Raw genomic sequence first — 16,717 nt, 5'->3', positions numbered from 1 at the left:
GATTTTATACAACGCATTTTCAAGAAAGGACATCAAAATTTCTATACTAACAGAGCAGCAAATTAAAACCTTTAATAACGTGTCCCTTTTTTGCAGGATTCACATCGGTTTTGATGTAAAGAGTTCGCATCAAACTCTTTTTTTTCCAAATGGATCCACCCGATCCACCTAACTCTCGTATCCCCCCCAACTTCTCTTGCCAGTTACCAACCAAATGCATCTTTCCCCACCAACTCTCTCTCCCTCTTCTCTTTAAATAATTTAGAATCAGATACCGAGTGAGTCCAAGGTACGAATTGACACGTCACCATGGCAGGATCGCTCTGCAGTTCATGCTCTTCCAACCTTTCTCTAAAACCGGCTCGTCTTGTTCCTGAAGAACGATCTCAAGGAGTTTCAGATCCAAAGAACTTGAGATCTCTCTCTTTCTCCTCTCAACTCCCAAGTATCTCATTTAAGTAAGTTTCTCAATCTTTTACTTGACTTCCTTCGAATTGGATTTTGGTTTACTTTCTGATTTATTAGTTGAAATTCATACAGTTTAGTGTTGAAAGATTCGTTTTTTTTTTTTATAGTATATAATCCGTGTGTCTCGCAAAATCTAATTCAAGAATCGGTTTTGTTAAGTTTCTGATTTATTAGTGGAGATTCTTGCAGTTTAGTGATGAAAGATTTGATTTTGTTGACTTATAATACCTGTGTGTCTCGTAAATCTCATTCATGATTCGGTTTTATTAATTTTCTTATTTATTAGTAGAAATGCTTGTTGTTTAGTGATGAAAGATTCGGTTTTTTTTACATAAATTTTTTTTGTGTATCTCAAATCTCATACATGAATTGGATCTCTAGAATTTGAAATTGTGGCATTTTGGATCACGAAAGTCCAGACAAAATTTAAAAAAAAAAAAGTTCCTTTTGCAATATGTTTTTCATAATACATGGCATTCTACTAGCCTGCAGGGCATCCGATAGACAGACCGTCAATCCACTGTCGGACAAGCGACTTGAAGGAGTCAATATGGTTAGGAATCAAAATCAGTGGTTTGATCCATGTAGCTATGTGGAAACCAAGGCATTGACACCACTATCAATACTAATATGAAAATGTTCATGTATTCCCCATTCCTATAGGACCATATCAATGGGTGAACTTCCTCTACTTGCGTCCAAGGCGATCAGTTCAACCCCAGTTTTGGCCAATATCCTTAGAATATTGCTTCATTCGTGTTCAACCAGTCACCTTATCCCTCCTCTAGGTGTATATTTATTAGTGATCTACACACTCGGATACTATTCATGGCTCAATCACCATCTAAGCCCCATTTATCTGGATGAGCCTGTATCCATCCATAGACATATCACTGAGCGGCTCCCAATTGCTCCTGCAAAGCCCGTTCCACAATGGGTTAATCCTCTCATGTCAGAACACTATGACTCCTAGCACGAGAACACTTGTGATGGAGAGGAAAAAAGCCCACGAAGCAGGCATGGTTAGGGCCCATTCAAGTTAACCAATTGACATACAACAGCATAGTATTTCAAGAAGGTCCATAAAGTTTTTTTATTTTTTATCATCCTTCTATTTTTGCAGTCGAGTTTGCTTTCTAATTTAATTTATTAAATGGGTAATTTTCTGTGAAACAGAACTCATTATCATAGTTTATAAAACAAAAAGTTCTTTCACACGATTCAAGATCGAATGTTACTTGATATGTATCATTAACTGTAATCTGAATTCTCGTTGAAGATTTTAGATATGGTACTATATAGCTTTGTAAGATAGTGACTGAAAGCTAATGCTTTTTTATTCTTACATTGCACATATGCTTAATCTCTTTATGTTCTTTATATCTCTCTGAAAGATCTCTGGAGAAAAGGCAACACGTGCAGTCATTTAGAATGAGTGCTGTGGTAAAAGCAGATAGCAGCTCCAACTCGATGCAGATTGACATCTCACTAAGTCCAAGAGTAAATTCAGTTAAGCCTTCAAAGACAGTGGCTATAACTGACCTGGCAACTTCACTCGTGCAAGCTGGTGTTCCGGTTATACGGCTAGCAGCTGGAGAGCCTGATTTCGATACCCCAGCCCCAATTAGTGAGGTTACTTATTCAACTTTGTCCGATTTCAGCCCATTTGTATTATTGTAATTCACATGTTTCCTAATGTGAACACAACTGCACTGTTGCTTACTGATTTTTTTTTTTGTCTTCTGTTATCTGATTTTTTTAAAACTTTAGGCTGGAATTAATGCAATTCGCGAAGGTTACACGAGGTACACCCCAAATGCTGGTACTTTGGAACTTCGGACGGCGATCTGTCATAAACTCAAGGGTTAGTTTTTTTTTTTTTTTTGATAACCAAGCAGATTAGTGGTTAGTAATTAGTAGGTGAAGGCAGTTTTTAAACCTAAGTTGTGGTATCAGAACCCACAGACTGTAACCATCTTAGCAAGCTGGCACCTTCCTAGGGTTAGTTATAGTATTTTACATGTAAAGTTTATTTTCTTTTGAAAAAAACAACTTATGTTATGTGCTTTGCATTATTATCACTCCTTTGGGACCAGATTTTCATTTGGTTTTGTTGTGGCAGAGGAGAATGGGCTTACTTATACACCTGATCAGATTGTGGTCAGTAATGGGGCCAAGCAGAGTATCTTGCAAGCTTTGATTGCGGTTTGTTCCCCGGGTGATGAGGTGAGGTTTTTCTTACTAATCAATAAAACTAAAACTAATTCAATTGAGATGACACTACGGTTCTTTTGGAATTTCATCTTTCTTTCTACTTATTTTTTTATTTTTTTATTTACAACTATTAACTTGGTTCTCAGGTTTGATTAGATCTACTGTTAATTGACTGATTAGTTAGAGGGATAGATTAATAAAGTTTTATCATATTTTGCAAATGATAAGTTCTTCAAAACCAATGAAGTCGTGTAAGTTATACTCAATACAATGCCTGAGTTCTGTTATAGAGACTTGATTACGTTGGTAGAGTTTGTGGATGTTGATACTACATGCTAGGGTTCAAATTCCGTCTACTGATTATAATGCGCTTGTCTGCTTGCCTATCAAAAGGCGAGATTATTCTTTGTATTAATTGAAACATGAAAGTATTTTTATCATCACTATGTGAAAGAGGGGTTTAACTAGAAAATTTCCATCTGGTGGTCTAGAGAAAAATAACAACAGGAATATTGTCGTTTATGACAATTCTCAGTTGACCTCTTGTGCTTTATTCTGTAATTTTTCCCATATTATACCATTGAATCTCTTGCTTGGTTTGTTTTATTTTATTTTATTTAAATTTCTCTTGTTAATATCGATCCAATCCCTGGTGCTTCTACAACAAGAACCACAACAGTATCCATATTGTGTCAACATGGATGCTCAGAACATGTTGAAGCATCCAGGTACCACAGATTTGAAACAATGAGTCCTTCTCTGCTACTTGTAAGGCACCAAAGATGATATAGAATGAAATGGTGAAAACTAGATTGTGTTCATACCTAACTTGCGTTTGTAATACTGATGGAATTTGCTTTGTGATTGGTTATTCTGGTGATTATGTGATGTCTCTTGAGAAGGTAATTCATGCCAACTGTTTTGCTTCAGGTTGTAATTCCAGCTCCATTTTGGGTCAGCTATCCAGAAATGGCAAGGTTGGCTGATGCAACACCAGTGATTGTTCCAACACTCATCTCTAATAACTTTTTAGTAGACCCAAAGCTTCTTGCTTCTAAACTCAATGAGAAGTCAAGGCTGCTAATTCTCTGTTCCCCATCCAATCCAACTGGATCTGTTATTCCCAAGAAGCTGCTCGAGGAGATTGCTGATCTGGTAGCAAAGTATCCCAGGCTTCTGGTATGTTAAAAAACCATAAATCTTTTTAGAAAAAATGGTTATGTGCCCTACATGTCCAGTTAAATCTTTCTCTGACCTAAACATTCTGTTGTCGTTTTTTTTTTCTTTTGCTCTCAGGTGCTATCGGATGAGATTTATGAGCATATCATTTATGCACCAGCAACTCACACAAGCTTCGCTTCTTTGCCTGGCATGTGGGAGAGAACTCTGACAGTCAATGGATTTTCCAAGGTAACTTAACCTCTTCTTTGGAATATGGCCTTCAAAATTTTGATTTTGTGCTGGATTCTTGTTCATGATTTGGATGAGCTTCTTTCCACTTAATTTTAGAGAGATTCTATTGCCACGCCAACCTTTTCTAACGCCACCCCAAGATGTGTGCTAATTCTTTGATGATTTACACATGAATTGAGGTGGTGTTAGCAAAAGTTGGTGTGGCGATAGAATCTCTCCAATTGTAACATGTTCATGAACCAACACACAACACAAAGCAACCTAATAAATAGTAAACATATCCGTAACATCTCTCTCCAAATCACGTCTAATGGTGTAAAAATGGCTTGCTAAAGTGGGTAAGATATCTGAGTACTTACGTCTTGAAGGTGGCATATATGCAGGCCTTTGCTATGACTGGTTGGAGACTTGGATATATTGCCGGTCCAAAACACTTCATTGCAGCATGCGGGAAGATCCAGAGCCAGGTACATTATCCCTTTGAAACCATGATCTATCATATTGCAATGCTTCAACTTGGTACTGAAATTCAACAAATTGAGTTTCCATGTAGATCTCCAAAGGTGATACCCATCAGTTGGTGGTACCATTTGTTGGATCCCATTTAGGATATCTCCTTGACCAAAAGTTGATTGAAATAGATTATCCCAAACATCCAATTGAATATTTCTTTGGATGTTAGAAATTTTTGGTGAATTTCAAATTTAGCGCATCTCCAAGTTGAGACCACCTCAATTCATGTGTGCTACATGTATGAACTAGGCACTGATGGGTCTCCTTACATAAGATGTAGTGTTTTATGGCCTTCGAGTTGGTTTGACTCTACACATATAAAGACTTGGAGCTAAGGGTTACATGCGTGCTGCATATATGACTTAGCACCGATGGCCTTCAGATGTTTTAGATATTTTTTCCTAGTTGGATTAAGTTTACACATGTCAAGGCCGGGACCTAAGGGTCATAATTATATCCAGCAGCGCTTTATACTACGCAAGCTCTAGCTGATTCATGTAATCTATGGTGTTGTTTCAGTCCACTTCAGGTGCCTGCAGCATCTCTCAGAAAGCAGGGGTTGCTGCTCTAGGACTTGGATACGCTGGAGGTGAAGCTGTCTCCACAATGGTAAAAGCATTCAGGGATCGACGAGATTTCCTAGTTAAAAGCTTTAAAGAATTGGATGGCGTCAAGATATCAGAGCCCCAGGTACCAACTTGTCCATTCTTTTGCCTCTTTTTTGAGCTATTTCTCTGCAAGCTTGATTTCTAATGTTGAAAACCTTTGAATTCAGGGTGCTTTCTATCTGTTCCTCGACTTCAGTTCCTACTATGGATCAGAGGTTGATGGGTTTGGCCTCATCAAGGACTCAGAGTCACTCTGTCGGTATTTGCTGGATAAGGGACAGGTAAGGTTGGACGGTATTACTATGATGATGTCTGCATAAATTGGATGATACTTCTATCAATACTCTCAGGGTTAGGTCTGGGGACCCACTGATTTGATCTAGTAATAGGAATTCCCACTAGTTCTCTTTCGCTTTGGAATTCCACTCACCTTTTGTTGTAAAATAGTTCAATTTCTAGTTTTTGACGACACTTCCATCGGTTTCTTAGCATTTTCGGTAAATAAGTTTAGATCTCCAAGGTGGAAAATCGATTTCAACTGTTTAAAAATTTATATAGAGCTGCTATTGGCATCCCCAATTTTTCCTTTTTACACCCCAATTTCTAAATTATTTATCACACTCCAAGCAAAGATTAAAACACTTTCTTCAAACGTTACCAAGGTTTGGGTCAAATTATAATTTCAACATTACAAAAATTTATGACACTAATTAAAACAATTTCAATGATTGCTTAAAATTATGAGTAGGGTCATATAAAATCCTAAACCCAGAAAATAGAAATCTAGCACCAAAAAAAATAAAAATAAAATGAGATGTCTTCTATTGGCACCCCAACTTTTCCTTATTCTTAACCATTCACTTATTTTCTTAATTTTTAATTGGGGTGTAATAAGTAAAACTCTGGGTGTTGATAGCAGTTCTCAATTTATATCTGACCAATTTTTGAAAAATGGGGTGGGTAAAATGAGTTGTTGGGTCAATCTTTAGATCTCCTAGCTGGTCATATCAATTGATGGTCTTGATCCCCCTGAATATTACCCTTCTTTGACTAATTGGATGTGTCAGCTTCAGTTCCTTACGTGATTAATCATTATCATTTTGATCTTGATCAGAGTATTACTCTACTATGATTGCTTTGGTTTCTCCTTTTAAAAATTGATAAGCATCTCCGGTTATTAAGAAGCACAATGGTTGAATTTGCAGGTTGCGCTCGTCCCAGGAGATGCATTTGGGGATGATAGCTGCATCCGCATGTCTTATGCAGCATCACTCTCAACACTGCAAGCAGCAATGGAGAGAATAAAAAAGGCTGTGGCCTTGCTCAAGCCAGCTGTTCCTGTTTGATTAGAAAAAAAGAAGAAAATCTTAGAGAATGGGTTTGTTTGTTATGTAACTTATAATTATGGGAGATCAAAAATTGCATTTTGGACTCACTCTTATTTGAATAATATCAATGTATGTTTCTGGATTGGTTAAGTGATGGCCTGGAAAATTGTTGTAACTTTAATGACTCATTTTTCTATAATCTATGATAGAAAAAAAATTATTTGTTACTAGGACTGATCCTGGAATTGAAATGTGCATAAAATTAGAATGATTTGATAACTCAGGGTTTGGATCGGACATTTAGGAACTCATTTGAAATTATTTGCATCCAATATACAGTATTTTCATGAGAGAATAAAACATATTGAAGATGATTGTCACTTAATTCAGGAAAAGGTCTTCAATGGAGATGTGTTTACCCTGATTGTGAAATCCGAAGATGATCTTTTCATGAAGCATTTGAATTACAGCTGTGTTGAGTTTATTTGTAAACTGAATAAGAGAATTTTAGCCGTTCTGCAACGAAGCAATGTTAGCTCGAAACCGTATCCTATAAGAAGTATTTATGCAAGTTACCCTTTGAAAGAAAGCGGTCTACATAAATGAATCATTGGAGCTATAAAAGAGTTTTTAATTCTCGACAGTTTCCTTGATTTAAAACAGTCTGGCTGTAATATAATATGCAATCCATTTCAAAATCATCTTTTTCGTGTACATTTCTTTAACCAGTAAATAAGATCTAACAGAGTGAGAACAACAAGATACAATACCATAGATCTGCTTCCCACCAATAATCAAATCTCCAAACCATGAACAAGACCCATCTTTCCATAAAGAAAAGATTAGATGTAAATTGAAAGAATTATTAGTTCATTAATTACTTTTAACACATTTCTTTTGAGATCCTCTTAAATTGCTCGTGTCCCTGTTGGATTGCGGCCAGCTTGCACGATTGCTCCTTTAATAGCTTATATGTCGATGATCTTTCCCACGGAACAATTCCAAAATCGTCATTATACTCTTCCATGCCTCCAACCAAGAACTGCCAAACAAAGGTCCCGGCCCCTGCTCTATTGTTCTTTGCTGACTTGTAAATGATGTCAAAAATAGTTTTATATAATCTATCTCGATGAGATGGTTCGTAGTTCTTGTTTTTGTTTGATAGACCGAATTCAGTGAACATGACGGGCTTCTTCAGTATTTTGTCTCCATCTTCAATGTGAGAAACCACCCATTTTTTGACGTATTTTAGTTTGTCTTCAAGTTCTTGATCTACAAACCTACAAAAGAATGCAACTATTTAATCTCAACTAGATTTAGATTGGTTATAGATACGAAGAATCATAGAGTTTGGTGAGATCTGATGCTTACCAATGATCGGGATAGATATGAACAGAAGCAAAATCAATGTTTGAGATCTTGGAGTTTTGAATAAAATCGGATCCTAGGTTGCTTGCCCATTCTCCTGGATTCACATTGAATTTCTTGGGGCTTTTAGGACCATAAAACCCTTCAAGTCCCACAGTTAATAGATGATTCTTGTCAATTGATTTCACGAGACTCGCCATTTCTTCAATCCAATCCTGCAATTCTTTACCATAAAATTATATCAAACTTTGAAACCATTAGCCCATATCACTATCTTTCTTTTGATTTTTTGTTTAATTCTTTTGCTCCCTTTTTTGAGTGATTAAGCATAATTCCAGGCCTTTAAAAAAGGGTCAGAAGAGACTTTACTCACACATGACACATGCATGCATACTCACACTACTTACTTGGAGGGTGTTGCCAGAAGGATCAGACATACAACGGGGTTCGTTCATCAACTCCCAAGCAAAGATTGTGGGATCATCCCTATATTCAACTCCAGTGATAGTGTTCTTCCTTGTCAACACAGTCTGTAAAAAAGGAAGCAAGTGCGAGTTGATAAAAGTCGTGATTTCAACATCATTGTTGTTCCTTCATATTTCAACAATGATCACAATTTACAATAATTCTCGTACGAAATCGATTTCTATAAATAATCAGAAATACTAACAATCATTTAAAAGAATCACTTTGGAAAGATCACAATCCTTCTCTACAATGTTTTTCTTTGGTATCATTATAGGAAATTTTGTTAAGGTAGTGAAACTGAATAATTTGCTTAAGATGAAAAGACCCACTACAATAAACCTGTCTTGTTTACCTCTATTTCGATGAAAGGGTGTAATCAGTAACTACGAATTTTCTCTTCATAGTGGAATCGGTGTGATCCGTGGATGTACCTCAATCTTGAGGGAATCAAGTAAAAATCTTTGTGTTTTGTGTGTGATTGCATCTTGTTTTATTTTCTTTCTTTATTGTTCTTGGATTGATTTCTCTCCATTTTGTACTCCTTTTCTAATCAAAATGTTTGAGATCTACTTAAAAAAAAACTGGCAAATCCAGATGGTCCATCTGATGGATGGCCCTCTAAATTTGTAACATGGATAATGCCTTTGCCTAAACTCACCATGTATTGTACTTCTCCCCTATGGATTACAAAATGATTTTTTATATAGAAGAAAAATCAAAAGACATGCCCCTTTTTCAAGGTGGCAATGTGTGGTTGCACAGAGTGAACCTCTTTAGGACTACCACCTTAGCTACCACACGTAAATAACCCTCCACTCAGGGGAACAGTTATGAAGTGTAACCCCAGAAAGCCCATTCCAAATCTTGGAGAAGCAAAATTGGTCGAATTTCTTATCAATTTTACAGAAACCATGCTTTCACTAGCGAATGAAATGGATCGTCCTATTTTCACATGACGATTTGTTTGAAACATTTTTCCCTTCACAAAAAAAAATTAAAATAAATAAATAAATAGTGATTGGGATGAGAACTGAAGCTACCTCGACATAAGTCCTGAAATAATGACGGATGGATGGATCAGTGTAGAAAGAATCGTTAGATGAACTCAAACCCGCACCATCTTCCCATGCCCATTTGACATATTGAGTCTTCCCACCAAATGCTTGCAAGTTATTAACTAAGCTAAGTATCAACTTTATCCCATGTTGTCTTGCTTCCGCAATGACACGATCTAGTGCCTGCCAATCCGTCAAGTTATTAAATTTCAAGGACTAACGGATTGAGAAAACAAAAGAAATGAAATACAAAGCATTTAAGCAACATTTACCACATATAGCACGACTCGCTTTTACAAAAAATCTTATACCACATATAAGATCTTAACTGGGACAAGTCTAAATTTTACTCACTCAAGCTAATCCAGTTAGTTTTACACTGTATATTCTAAAGAGTGTCTTCAAATAAAACCCCCAACTGTATACAATACATATGTTACAAATTTACAAATACACTTGTAAGCACCACACAATATCTACACCTCAGAACAACCATAGACATTTGTGCATAAATGAGGTTTGATAATTAATAAATAAGGGTAAAAAAAAAGAATCAACCAAGCACTGGAAAAGGTCATAGATCAAAGAGGGTCAGCAGTGAAAAATTCTCTATTCCCACAAGAAGTATGCTCTATAAATAAATTTCATTTGAACCCATTAAAATTAAAAGGAAAAAAAAACAGATTTGAAACAAAAAAACTAACCAATCTCCAATTGCAAGTGTAAACTTAAATTTTTGGCAATGAACAATCCTAAATCCAATCAATTTAATTCTTTCATGTAGTTTTAGATTTTACTATCATGAAACACAGTGAAAAGACACAACAGGACATGGAAATCCTCTAATACCTTGAAGACACGCTCGTCGAACCGACCAGGCGAAATCTGGAGAGCATTATAGGCTCCATCATTAAAAGCCCAAGTTCTACAAACAGTTAGACCCATCTTTGAACCAGCTTGCAGCATTGCTCTGACTCTGGGTCTACTGAATTCCTCCACAGCTTGATCCATCAACCAATAAGAGTTCCACCCATTCACATAGAATGCCTTCCCATCCACCATGAACTGTGTACCATTTCTTCCCACAAAACCCATCTCAGTTTCTTTAAAATAATCAAATCTCAAGTCCCCAAAAGACATGTAAATGAAGGCAACACAGGATGTAAAACCAAGAATTGGGTACAACAGCCCATTTCCTGCCAACATTTCTCTCTCTCTCTGATGTAGAACCCCGCCAAAATAGAAGAAAACAACAAAAGGGTCAAAACTAACAGAGATATTGGTATCTATTCTAAGCTCTAAACCATGAAAGTCTAAATATCTTGGACACCCAGATCAAGATTTGGTGTCTTAGATCTCTTAACAAACAAATCTAGTGAGAACCCAGATGAGAAATAGGTGTTCCTGATGTTTCTCACTTTTTCTTTTTTACTACTACTTATGTTTCAGGAGTGCTCAATTGAGCTCTCTGAAAGAACTTGGAAGACACCCAACATTCTCTTGCAATGTAGCTAAACCAATGTGCATCATGGGTTATACAACTATCCAACTATAAATGAACAAAGGAAGAAGAAGAGAGAGAAAGATGGGTTTGTTAAATGGGGTTTAGTGAGGAAAATACCACAATAAAGACTTCTTCATCAAAGTCCTCCTCAAAAGTCCAATATTGCTTCCTGTAAATATCTGGCTATTCTCGTGGTGGACCTACAAACCAAAACAATCAACTCATTGAGAATTTACATTCACGTGATTCAAGATCAGAGGTTTTGTTTGGGTATTTTAGAAATACTCCTGTTAAATTAATGATATTAGATTTACCCCGCTTGACTGTAAGTCAAAGTTATATTTTATTAATGAATTTTCAAAATGTTCTACAAATACTTAAATTATTAAATCAAAATTTGGATGAAAAAAAAAAAAACTTTCACACTGTTAAATTATCAAGAAAACCCAATGTTGACTTGAAATTGAGGGGTAAATCTAATTTTGCATTTTATAAGAGGGTAAATTTAATATCATCAATTTAATAAGGGGTATTTCTAAAATACCCCTTTTTACCCAAATCAACTATTAGAAATCACTAATAAAGGTCTGTTGACACATAGCATTATGAGAGAGAGAGAGAGAGGGGATGGTCTGTGGTGTGGAATGTGGGTATCAGATTGGTTTATTGGGCCACCTGTTTGCATTGCAGAGTTTTCTTTTATTTTAATATACTACTTTCTTACTCATCAAGATAATGAAGAGTTGGGACATCAAGATCTGATGTAAAGTTGGCCATGTGGGTTGTGATTGTAAGTTGCAAGAGGTTTTGTCATTTATTTGCTTTGACAGTGTTGAATTATTATTAATTTTTTTATTTAAAAATAAATAAAATCAACAAAGGATCTGAGATCAATTAGAGAGCTATGATTCTTTCTTTAAGAATTAAATAAAGTTAGTGGTAGGGTTCTTCTTTCCTCAAGAAGAAAAGATCTCAAAGTTTCTCCAACAAGACCAGATCTAATTAAGTGTATAAAAAAGAAGAAGAAACAAAAGACAAAATAAATCAACTATTGGTAGTTAATTGATGGTGTAATCATGTATATTGATTCTTAAAATAATGATTATTTAATTTTATTATAAAGTAAAATACTCGGCCTTGATTGTGAGGTTTTACTAACCCATGTGCTCTCTCTCTCTCTGTCTTTATTTAAATAGTTAATAGAGGACTAAAAAGGAAAAACAAAATTAATCCTCGTGAGAGAGGAAAGATTCTTTCTAAAAGTGGGGGCAGGGTTCTTATTACCTTAATAAGAAAAGATCCTAAAGTCTCTCCAACAAAACCGAATCTACATGACCTAATAACAAATGATTGAGGGAGGGGGGGAGGGGGGAGCAAAAGCAAGATAAATCTCCCATGGATAGATCATTGATGGTGTAATCAATAAGGAAAAATTAAGGTAAAAATACTTGTGTTTGATTTTGAGGATTTACTAACCCATCTATAATCTTTATGAATGACACATGTCCATTTGAAAAAAATAAAAATAAAACAAGTCTAGATACCGTGTGGATCAACTCATTTTAATTTGGAAGTTTAGTGACTGCTTGTTTTGCAACTTTTGATTAGTTAAAAAAAAAGTTTTTTTTTTTGTTTTTTGGTTAGGATCCATAAACTTATGAATAGTAGACTCATATGTTCACACACACTTTCAACCTTGTATATGTGAGATCAAAGAGTTAGGTTAAAATATGTATCTTGAGGATATATTACGGACTTGGATCTTACATATATAAGATCGAGATTGTGTGTGAACATACAAGTTCACTTTCATGACTTTACAAGTACCAATCCCTTTTTCTAAATACTATTAAAATGCATGTATTTTGCACGTGAACTGCAATGTCTCAGACTTATAATATTACAATATTGTCTGTTTTGGGTCAAAGCCTGCACAATTTTAAAAAACGTTGTACTATGCAGGGCCTAATTTGTCCTTATAAACTAGGATTTGAACTTTTTTTTATCCGATGTGGGACTAATCGCACTCCTCCATATCATTCCACATTATCTTGTGACGACTCATCTTCGACCCATCAGTCTCTGCAACCCTTTCCATGTCCAGTCTGTGGCACATCGACAGAGTCATGACAATCTCCCCATCAGATAGGAAAGTTGTCCTCTGCTCTGATACCATTTATAACACCCCCCAAGTCTACAATAGTACAATATTGTCTACTTTGAGTTAAAGCTCACTCGACTTAAAAACATGTTGTATAATGTAGGATATGGTTTGTCTTTGTAAATCAGGATTTGAATGTTCTCCTATCTGATATGGGATTAATCATCTTTCTCCCTGTCATTCGACCTTGTCATATGATGGCTCCACTTCGACTCCTCGATCTCCGTAGTCCTTTCACATGGGGATTCAGGTAGGTGGTTTATTTTTCTATTTAAAATTTTTAATTATAGCTTGATACATGGCAAAATAAATTTTAAAAAAAAATGTTACGAAAAATATATATAATAAAATAAAATAAAGAAAATGTGATTTTTTATAAATTTTTATAAATGTTTTTATGCATGAGATGATAATCGATGATGTGAAAATTATGCTTACTTAATTTTTTATTTATCGATATATATATTTTTTTAAGTCTTTATTGCATGAGAAAATTGCATTGAGCATGAAATTATGTGTTGAGATATGGAAAAAAAGAAAGGGTCGATAATCCTTGGGTACAAATCTTGAAACATCCTCGAGGAAGATCCCACGATAGGGATGATAGTCGGACAGGACTAGTGTGAAAATCGTGCCATGAAATTTTGTTAAAGGTGTTTGACCCATGCATATTAGATTTACAATTTTTGTAGCTGTGCTTCCATGTCTGAATCTTCCTTAAATTATAATTATTAGTGATGTCATGTTCTTATTATAATTGAAATTTTTAGAAAGGAAAATCCTATTGAGCGCCTAGCTCATGTGATTTATTTAAAATTTCCAGATCTTTGATGGATGAAGATCGAATAAGATTTATTAGATTTGTTTCTTTAAAGAAAATTTAATGTAATTTTTGTTTAGAGACAAGAATTATTTATTTCATTGTTATTATTATTTTAGAGACAAGTATTAGTTATTTTGTTACTATATATGATCATTGTGGAGGTCATTTTTGTGATTGACCTCGAGATCTAATTTTTAACAAGATCATTCATCAATTAATCATAGAGATCATGAAAAAAATAACGGAAAAGAGAAAGAACAAAAAGGTTTTTTACGTGGTTCAGTAAACGTGCCTACGTCCACGGGCTCGGCGAGCCGTTTCACTATATATCTCAGATTTACATAGTCTCATTTTCCCTTCTCCATCTTTTCTCCTTTTTTTACAATAGCTTCAATGTTTTTAAATAGAGAAATCCTAATTAGAGTCTTAACCCTAATTAATTACAATTTACTACATTGTCCCTTATTCAAAATATCAATTACATAACAAGGAGAATAATCCTTTTAAATTTGAAATCTTTCCTAATAAGATAGAACTCTCTTTAAATGATGTCACGTGTCCAACTCAAGATGCGCATTGATGATGCGAATGGACAATCCGGATATGAGTCAATTTTAGCCCTCCACAATCATTATTATGATTTTCTTTTTGAATTGTTATCTTTTAAAATTTCAATTAATGTTAAATGCCATTTATTAGTTTTTGTTGCTTAATTTTGGAAGAACATGAGAATCTATTGGATTTTGATCAATTGGATTAGAAAAATTGCAGAGAAATTTATAAGAATGCAAAATTGACGAGATCAATTGTGATTTTTCACCGATCTCCATAGGTTTCCATGAAAAAAAAATTCAAAACAAATAAAGCACTTTAAGTATTATTTTGAGAAATTTTTCCAAAGAAATTTTTTACTGAAATGTTAACAAAAAATATTTTACTCTGTTTTGTGAGGATATTTGACCAACCAATTCTTTCAATTATTCTACATTTCAATAGCTAAGTATTTTGAGTCTACTATCTCAGAAAGTTAACCCTAACTCATTTTGACATATGGATTAATCGATATTAATTTTTTTTGTCAAAGATGTATGAGTGGGACAATAGAAATTGATTTTGTAGCATACAGAGTTTTGTGGAAAATTTACAAAATAAATGTTTAGAAAAATTATTCTTTCATCCATCCAAGAATTGGAGGAGCTCAAAATCCTTCTTTTATTGCAGGCCGATGGACGCAGAATGGACAAGAGATGCATAGGATGCTAGGTTCATTAGGTGTGCGCGACGATAGGATGTATCAAAGGGCATGAAGCTGTAGACTGGGGCATTGTTGGGCAGGGCCGGAAGCATGGGGCAGTGGAGAATAGGAAGGTTTTTTATTGACTCGTCGTAGTGATTGGGATGGATGGGTCCTGCTGGTCAAGGTATGGTATTGGGTACATATAGGACATGTCACCTTTCGCCTAGAACTGATTGTTTTAAAACTCTGTGAACGTGGACGTGCATATTTCTCATACTAAATTTGGGTTAGTAAATATTAATTAAAAGGTTAGTATAAATTAGAAAACAAAACTCTAAGAATTTTTTGTACCTTTTATGGTTAGATAATCGAGTCAAGAGTATATTGGAAATAGAATCAAACCTTTTTTATGTATAATTTTTGAGTTATGAATTTTAGAGTGAATAAAGATCAAATTGTGAAATTTCTGTTTATGCTTTAAAAGTTCGTAAACTTTTGTTATAAAAAGGCGTAAATGTGAAGTTATAATTTGACTTATCTAGAATTATTAGCAAATATCACGACCTTGCCAGTGCGCCACTGGCTGGACGTGGAAAAGGGCTACGAAGATCGAGAGGTCAAAGTGGAATGGCATGGAGAAGTGCGATTAGTTTCACATTGGACAAGAAAACGTTCAGATGTCGGTCTATAAGGACAAATCATACCCTATATAGTACAACGTGTTTTAAAATCGTGCTGACTTTGGCCCAAAGTAAACAATAGTGTACTATTATGGACCTTGGATGTTACAAATGGTATTAGAGTCAATAATGACTCTTCTTATTTGGTGGGGAGATTGTTACGGCCTCGCTAGTGTACTACTGGCTGGACACGGAAAGGGTTGCATAAATCGAGGAGTCGAAGTGGAGCCATCACGTGACAATGTGGAATGGTAAGGAGGAGTGTGATTAGTCCCACATCAGATGGGAGAACATGTTTTAAAGTCGTACAGGCTTTGGCCTAAAACAGATAATATTGTACTATTGTGAGCCTTGGACGTTACAAATGGTATCAGATCCAATAACGGCTCTTCTTGTTTGGTGGGAAGATTACCACAGCCTCATCGGTGCACCACTAGCTGGATGTGGAAAGGGTTGCAGAAATCGAGGAGTTGACATGAAGTCATCACGTGGCAATGTGAAGTGGCAAGGAAGAATACGATTAGTCCCACATTGGATGGGAGAACTTTCAGATCCTGATGTATAAGGACAAACCAGACCATACATAGTACAATACATTTTAAAGTCATGCGAATTTTGTTCTAAAGCGGACAATATTTTACTATTTTAGGCCTGAAGTGTTACATGAACTATTAAAAAATTATTAAAAATTACATTAATTTTGTTACCTAACATAAAATTATTTTTAACTTATTTCTAAACATATATATTTATCCAACTTTTGTAGTTATACGTATTTTTTTATCCAACTTCTAAGTATATTTTGGACTTCTTAAGATATCTTTTCTTGTCATTCAAAACTATCTACTTTATTGCAGTTGAAACAGAGTTTTAGCCA

The 16,717-nt window shown here is 35.1% G+C and overlaps 2 protein-coding genes across 2 annotated transcripts; one reads left to right on the top strand and one right to left on the bottom strand.

Moving 5' to 3' along the window:
• Positions 1 to 207: 207 nt before the first annotated feature.
• AAT (aspartate aminotransferase) lies at positions 208 to 6,771 on the top strand. Its single transcript, XM_086446708.1, has 10 exons — positions 208 to 458; positions 1,863 to 2,100; positions 2,239 to 2,332; positions 2,591 to 2,694; positions 3,613 to 3,861; positions 3,979 to 4,092; positions 4,479 to 4,562; positions 5,128 to 5,298; positions 5,384 to 5,497; positions 6,422 to 6,771. Exons 1-10 carry the CDS (start codon positions 310 to 312, stop codon positions 6,560 to 6,562), a joined length of 1,458 nt encoding a protein of 485 aa, XP_086302834.1. The 5' UTR covers positions 208 to 309; the 3' UTR covers positions 6,563 to 6,771.
• A 442-nt stretch (positions 6,772 to 7,213) lies between these two features.
• On the bottom strand, positions 7,214 to 11,054 carry LOC147411280 (mannan endo-1,4-beta-mannosidase 2-like). Its single transcript, XM_086446713.1, has 5 exons — positions 10,285 to 11,054; positions 9,421 to 9,618; positions 8,320 to 8,442; positions 7,916 to 8,127; positions 7,214 to 7,824 (listed from the first exon to the last, which is right to left on the bottom strand). The coding sequence occupies exons 1-5, from the start codon at positions 10,639 to 10,641 to the stop codon at positions 7,428 to 7,430; spliced, it is 1,287 nt and encodes a 428-aa protein (XP_086302839.1). The 5' UTR covers positions 10,642 to 11,054; the 3' UTR covers positions 7,214 to 7,427.
• Positions 11,055 to 16,717: the final 5,663 nt, after the last annotated feature.

This window comes from Akebia trifoliata, chromosome 1 (assembly GCF_017979445.1).
Source record: "Akebia trifoliata isolate Shusen 1 chromosome 1, ASM1797944v1, whole genome shotgun sequence".
Taxonomy (NCBI): Eukaryota; Viridiplantae; Streptophyta; class Magnoliopsida; order Ranunculales; family Lardizabalaceae; genus Akebia; species Akebia trifoliata.
The sequence above is the reverse complement of the archived record's forward strand: the minus strand, read 5'-3'. Positions and strand labels throughout refer to the sequence as shown.